Source organism: Chanos chanos, chromosome 3 (assembly GCF_902362185.1).
Source record: "Chanos chanos chromosome 3, fChaCha1.1, whole genome shotgun sequence".
Classification (NCBI taxonomy): Eukaryota; Metazoa; Chordata; class Actinopteri; order Gonorynchiformes; family Chanidae; genus Chanos; species Chanos chanos.
This window is the reverse complement of record NC_044497.1, coordinates 9,992,501-9,999,882: the sequence shown is the minus strand read 5'-3', so window position 1 is coordinate 9,999,882 and position 7,382 is coordinate 9,992,501. Positions and strand designations below refer to the sequence as shown.

Sequence of the window (7,382 nt, the reverse complement as noted above, 5' to 3'; positions counted from 1 at the left end):
ATTTACCCCAATATCGCCGAAGAAGCAGGTAAATAACCTAAGGCAAATAAACTAAATGTCACCCAGAGGCCAGTTTCAGCTTTTGAAGTGACTTTGTGTACAGTTGAACGCTATAATAGCTTAGATACAGTGAATGCACTGTGGAATGTGAGAACCTCATTGTTGTTTCAGGAGAAAAAAATATTCCAAAAGTGTTACGGTAAATATCTGACATTTTGGCTACGTAGCATTAAAGAAATTCGCGATAATGACCAGAACTTTGGTTCTTTTTGAACGAATTCTGTGATAATTCAAATAATTTTGCGCCGCCTTCGAGGATGTCGAATTCCCATATTTTCACAAACTGTAAATTCGTATTATTCACTCAGTGGAAATGGTATTGAAAAATCAAGAGTTCCCAAATACAACCTTGTCGAAGTCGCCCCACAGAGCTCAAAAACACAAAATTAGATTAAATTAAAAACATATAATAATATATATATAAAATAGAACAACGTTTTTCATTTTCATTATTACATCCGTTTCTCAACGAACTCACTTTTTCATTCCTGCCATTTATTAATGCTGTAGATCAGAGAGATTGGTTTTTGGACACTTTTTTTTAAGAGGAGTAACGAAGAGGTTATGGGATAAATCGCTAGAAGCGGGGTTTGGCTTGGTAGTTGACTTCCAGAAGTTAAGACAGCGGTGTGCATGTGAAAGACTGAAGGGCCGGTGCGTAATAAGAACGTGTTAAAGTCTAATCCCTGGGGGGAGCATGAGATGTTCACGGGATGAGCCAATAACCAGCCAATGGCTGTGGAGACAGGGGAAAGGCATTATTCCTCTCCTTTCCTTTTACCTTCAGCTGTATCTGTTCAGTCCTGAATGAAGCAGCTAACAGTCGGCCTCTTAAGTGCTCCTGAGTCTCCGGAGTTTACGCATTTCTGTCGGCTTTCAAATGCGGCGGGGATCAGTTGAATCTTACAAATGTTAAAGACGTTTCTTTTTGGTGAGTACCTTTTTGTGCGCCATGTGATTTTAAAAATTGATTTTATTAACCGATTTCATAAACAGATTATTTCAAATTTTTCTGACTTTTTCCGCTATGTCAGGTGATTTCTAAAAGAAGTCATGGCAATAATTAGACGGGGTCAAGAATGTATTGAGCCTGACACGCCCGCACACCGCCCGCTAATGCATTTTGAAAGAGTTGTGATAGCTTCATTAAAGTTGACCTTTCTCATTGACCCGATGTTCTTTAATTCGAATGTCATGACCCTAATTTGTCTCAGTTACTAGCTACCACCTAGAACCATCAAGAAATCACTGCGAATTCAAGAAAATGACAGTCTGTTTTGTGTGAAAATTTGCTTGGAAAAAGCACAAGCTTCATATGTCAAAATCCGTTTACAACGGTTTCTTTCGATCTTAATTTCTAATTCTAAACCTTGAAAAGTGGCCTGATCTCTATTCTAAAATATGGTTCATTGGCACTTTTTTTATACTAACATGAACACAGCACCGCTGACGAAAAATACTTTCCACGCACAAAATAATGGTATTGTTCCATTAATACTGAAAGGTTTTCCACCGTTTTTTTAAACATTGCGGCAATGCTCCGTGTGGTGTGCAAACTGTTAACTGAGCTGTAAAATACCCTTTTCTCTTTGTAATAGCTCTTTCTTGTTGGAAGAACTGATAAGATACCAGTGCGGTGAGAACATCCAGAACAGCATAACTGAACTAAACTTTTTTTCTTCTTCTTCTTTGTTTGTGTGCTGGCAGATTGAAAACCCATCCTCAAAACATTGCTATTCTCATGAGATCTATCCTATCGCCACCTGCGATGTCAGTCTCTCTGTCAAGCAACCCTGTGGTGAAAGACAGGAGTTACCAATTCGACCCACTGAAAGGTAGTCCTGCCAAGGTGTCCAGTTACTTCCCTGTTCTCGCCGGCGCGCAGCACATGGACGTTCTCAAGAGCGCACACAGCATCTTCAATCCGCTGAAGTCACTGGGACGACTGGTCTCGGACGCACAAGCAGTCATGCCGTTCACCTTCAACAGTTCTCCATCCTTTTTCGGTCAGAATAGTCACCAAACGGCGCTCGTACACGAACAAGTTTTTAGTGTATCCAGCATTCCATATTTTAATAGAATTCCGCCTACACACACACTCTTCTCCAGACATGAGGACCTGACCCAAGAGGTCACGGAACACGCTACAGGACCTCTCTCGGAATTCAGTAGTCCATGCAGCGAACGGTCCTCTGTGACATCGTCCTCGCCCTCCAAGGATAGTCTCAACTTCCTGCATAGCACCGAATCATTGTCGGAGCAAACGCGCACTTACAGTTTTACAGAAGAAGACCTTTTCTCCGTCCTCTATGGCTACTCCAAAAGCAAGGAGCAAAGTGTGGGGCATGCTATGTCCGGATTAGCGTTCTCTGACAATTCAAGTAAGATCTGGATGTTTGCTAACATATATATTTAGAAATTAGCTATTTTAAAAGATAAATTCATCGGGGCAAAGACACGTTGTCTTACTATTCGTCAGCTTTTGCAATACCGATTGATGTACGAATGTGCAGTATTTAACAGTGCGTTACAACGAACCTTGTGGATCGCAATTTTAGGTTTACTTATATGTTTTTTTTCATATATTTCATTCAAGTTCCCGATCTGCAAGTCCACTCTGTCGATACTGACTCTGTAGAACTCCCCGAAGGTATGTTTCTGTTTTTCTCAGTTGTTTTGTAATTTCTCACACTTGGACAGAACAAAAACACAATGTTTGTCTTCAATTTTTTAGGGTTATCGGTTCTCAAAACTACTTGCAGTGGTGTTTCCCATTATGGGGTATTTGCCGATAAAAGCATCATTCCAAAGGGAACTAGATTTGGGCCATTCCAAGGAAAACTGGTGAACACCAGCGAAATCAAAACCTACGACGATAATACACTGATGTGGGAGGTAACCGTTCTTATTTAATCGTAGAGTCCTTTTGCCAGTTTAAGAACTAATCGCGTAATAGAAAAACACGCGCAGTTCACATTCATGAATTTATGGACGCATAAAATTTCGCTTAAAATTATTTCATTGAGCGGTCACTGTATTGCCTCATTTAATGGCATATTTCTTGTCAACCAGATCTTTGAGAATGGACGCTTGAGTCACTTCGTGGACGGAAGAGGCTCGTCGGGTAACTGGATGTCTTTGGTGAAGTGTGCCCGGTTTCCCGAGGAACAAAATCTAATCGCCACGCAGACACAGGGCCAGATCTACTATGAGGCATGTAAAGAAATCCGACCCCAACAAGAGTTGCTGGTCTGGTATGGAGACTGTTATGTGCAGTTTCTGGGCATCCCTCTCACTCTCAAGGAGTTCATTGATGACTCTAATGTCCCTGTTCCCACAGAAGGTACGGAAATTATGTGTGGTGAACTTGAAAAAATGGCTTAAGATATTAGAGGCTGTTCTCTGTAACTTTGAGTGTATTAAATTTACTCAGATTGTTTTCCTGAAGTGGTTATCCAGAAAAAAATAATTTTCTTGTTCCCCGTTTGTCCCTTTTTTAGACTCTGGAGAGGGTTTCAAATGTGATCGATGTGGAAAGGTCTTCGCATACAAATACTACAGAGACAAACATTTAAAATACACGAGATGTGTGGATCAAGGGGACAGGAAATTCCCGTGTCATCTTTGCAACAGGTCTTTTGAAAAGAGAGATCGTCTCAGAATACACATTCTCCATGTGCATGAGAAACATAGGCCGCACAAGGTAAATACTCAGTTTATGTGGAACTTTTATAACAAGCTGATTTTAAAGTTTAAAGTTCGTTAATTCATTTTTTTACGTCCGTTTAAACAAGTATAGATGAGAGACATATAAAGCTAATTAGGCTTCATTTCAGAACAGCCAAGTTAACTTTGGCTTAGGTTGCAGGCTACTGAGCACAGGACTAAAAGAAGCTCATAATCACACAACCTGAAACCCAACCAAATGGCTCAATGCAAATACTGATTCCTACTCTCTCTCTCTCTCTCTCTCTCTCTCTCTCTCTCTCTCTCTCTCTCTCTCTCTCTCTCTCTCTCTCTCGTTCTTTGTCTTACGCTCTCTCTTCGTTTTTCAGTGTTCTGTTTGCGGAAAAAGTTTCTCACAGTCTTCCAGTCTGAACAAACATATGCGTGTGCATTCTGGAGAGCGACCATACAAATGTGTTTACTGCAACAAGGTGAGAGTTGCCCTCGCTTTGACATAATGACAGGCTTTGTGATGGGATCCGTTTAGGATTTTAACCAATTTCATGGTGCATTTAGCCAGAGGACTCATTGTGCCTCTCGATGAGGAGCACGCTTTAAAAGACACTTACATGCTAATTAATGCCAGATGCACGTTCACTCTTTTGTTCATCGGGGCTGTGCTTTTAATTTATGACTCAAAAAAGGAATAAGGAGTTTTTGAGGTTTGCGGAGTAAATCATTTTTTTTTTTGCCATTCTAACAAATGCAGTAAATAGTTTTCAACACACATATTTGTTTAGTCTCACCTGATCTTTTTAAATATAGACAAGAAAGTGCATTACTAAAAGTCTGAATGTGCTTATAAATATTTGCAGGCTTTCACAGCTTCAAGCATTCTTCGTACGCACATCAGGCAACATTCAGGTGAACGGCCTTTCAAATGCAAGCACTGTGGAAAGGCATTCGCTTCTCATGCTGCCCACGACAGCCACGTCAGGCGGACTCACGCGAAAGATAAACCGTTCTCCTGTGATGTCTGCGGGAGCACGTTCCAAGAAATTCAGGAACTCAAGTTGCATATGAAGAACCATAAAAGTAAGAAGTTCACCGATATAAATATTGCTTAAAGTCTCACTTTACTATAGAGAGGTTTGTTCTCGCGGATTTGAATGAAGCATCTGACAGGGATAGAAGTTATTTCCATCACCGAGATTGTCCTGCTTATTGGTTATATAATTGATTAGCTAGACTAATTGTGTTTTGCATACATTAATATACAGGTATTGGATATTCTGATGCGAAGGGTTTTAGTTGAAGCAACTTTTTTAGGTTTTTATGTCACGATAAAATAACAGCTATGAGCGGTCAGAAGAACAGAGAACAAATAATCAAAATGTCAAAATATTTATTCATTCTAAACTCGTGCACAGCATTTTAACTCTTGCGTAAAATGGCCTCTGTTTTAATAGAAAGACCGCTTTTGGAAACCGCAGTTCCTGCAACTTTGACTGGAAATCAGTGTCCGGAAGAAAACGTCGTTTTCCCCTTGAGTAAAGAGTGTGCTCGAGGACAGCGGCAAATGGGAGATAATTTTGCCGTTACTGGACTCACCAGACTCAGCTCTGAATACAGACCTTGGAACTAACTATGGACAATCTTGTTTGTTTGCTTTTTAGCCTATATGTGTTACCAGAAAGAACTAGCTGCAACCTATGTTCTCATGTAATAACTGTGTAAAAATGTGTTTAATATCTTTAAAGTCTCGATCCAGAAATTATAATGGTTCCAATTTTAAGTTAATTTATTTATGAAATTATAGTTTTTGACGTGATGTTGAGGTGTGGTTTTTGTACGTACAAATTTTAACATGTTTAAAGTAGCTAAGCTGCAAGTCGTTACGTCTTACGTGTTACAAATATTGCTTTTGACTAAGGTTCTTCTGAACTTTAAATGCTAAAGTACCTCATAAAGAATTAGCACAATTACTTCTTTTAAGACAAAAAACTACAGTGGTGTATATTTCATTATTATTATTATTATTATTATTATTATTATTATTAACGTGCTCCATCGGTGGCCCTGTGCTTGTCATTTTGGGTTCCTAACGCTATGCAGTTACTACCTCTTGTTTCCGCCCTAGTCTAATTATCGAACTTGTTTCTAATCTTTCTGTTTCTGTGTTGTGTACTTCGCTAAGGCAGTTGTCACTGAATATTATTGAGGCAATTGTGCCCTTTGGCGTCCGTGAACTGAATAAATAAGAGGAATAAAAATTTTCGGATTGAACGTATTTATTTATTTATGTAATGCCGATTGTATTATGATGATGATGATGATTATGATGATGATGATGATGACGACGTTGTGTTGGTAGTCGTTCTCTTAATAGTTAGTGATAGTATCACTATCTTCATAAATCCCCTAATTTATTTTACATGAAATTTACTTATAATAAATAAAATATTCATTCATTCATTTTTTTAGGAGACACATTTCATTACTCTTCAAAAATGTTACAAATTCTGTGTTTGAGACGTATTTTCACATCTTTCTTTTGGGGATAATCACATGGACAGGCACTGTATTATCTTTGAGTATATTGTGCATAAACTCCAGTGCAGATCCATTACTAGCCTCTAAGTGGTGGACAAGAATATTTCTATTCTGATTTCTTTTTTTGCATTCGTTATTTTAAAATGGCCGGATCACAGTATGAGGAATTATTGTGGTTTTTGCAGCATCACTAAAAAACAAATATCATACATTAGGAAGCAAACCAAAAATTAACACAATTTGCTTAATGTAGCAAGTAAATTGTACGAGATCTTAAGTAACAAAATCCCTTTTTTGCCCTTTAAATTTCACAGTATCCATTACATCATGGCCACTGCCACAGAGACACCTCAAACCATAGGATGATAGCTGTTATCTCAGTCAGTCTCTCCCTGGTCTCCCAACTCTACACTTGCGCTGTTCACTCGGCTAATGAAATTCAACCAAGAGAGCAGGGGACTGAAAGTGACTCCTGTTAAAAAGCTGTCGAGCGAGAGCTTGCAGTTTACATTTCTGGAAGTTTCCTTTGAGTCTTTCCATGATGCCTGTTTGCGTGTGCAAGCAATATATAGAATGTGTAACTGTATGATGAACGGAAAAAAATATACACAGACAAACTACTGTTATGTGGAACAACACTGTTACAGCAACGTGAAATGTGTAAGTGTGTTTAAATACGTGTGTGTGTCTTGTGTTACTTCACAGACCATTCTGATAATAGAAAAGGAGGAATGTAAATGCCTCTTGCCTTTTGTGTTGTGGTACTATGGGTGTGTGACAGAGAGAGAGCGAGAGACAGAGAAAGGGAGAAGCTACATTCAGGAAAGAAAGAGTTTGTAAGTGTCTGTGCAGTGTGTTGGTTAACAGAGGTTTGGGGGGGGGGGGGGTTAAATGAACAACCCCCAACAGCAAATTAATGACAATGGACTACTGCAATGAGGTGGTCCAGTGAGGAGAGAATGGGCTGCTCTAAAGACAAAGGTAGTTGCACTGACATCTGCTGCCCTCTGATTGTGCCTTCATGTTACCAACTGTCCTGAGTGAGCGAGTGAGTTGTGGTGAAGGCACAGAGCAACATGGCTGCACTGAGAGAATGAAAGAGC

The 7,382-nt window shown here is 39.4% G+C and overlaps 1 protein-coding gene across 1 annotated transcript; it reads left to right on the top strand.

The window, feature by feature from the left end:
- Positions 1-1,828: 1,828 nt before the first annotated feature.
- Positions 1,829-5,371, top strand: prdm14 (PR domain containing 14). Its single transcript, XM_030770144.1, has 8 exons — positions 1,829-2,441; positions 2,657-2,710; positions 2,795-2,955; positions 3,133-3,403; positions 3,561-3,763; positions 4,116-4,217; positions 4,602-4,821; positions 5,196-5,371. Exons 1-8 carry the CDS (start codon positions 1,829-1,831, stop codon positions 5,369-5,371), a joined length of 1,800 nt encoding a protein of 599 aa, XP_030626004.1.
- Positions 5,372-7,382: the final 2,011 nt, after the last annotated feature.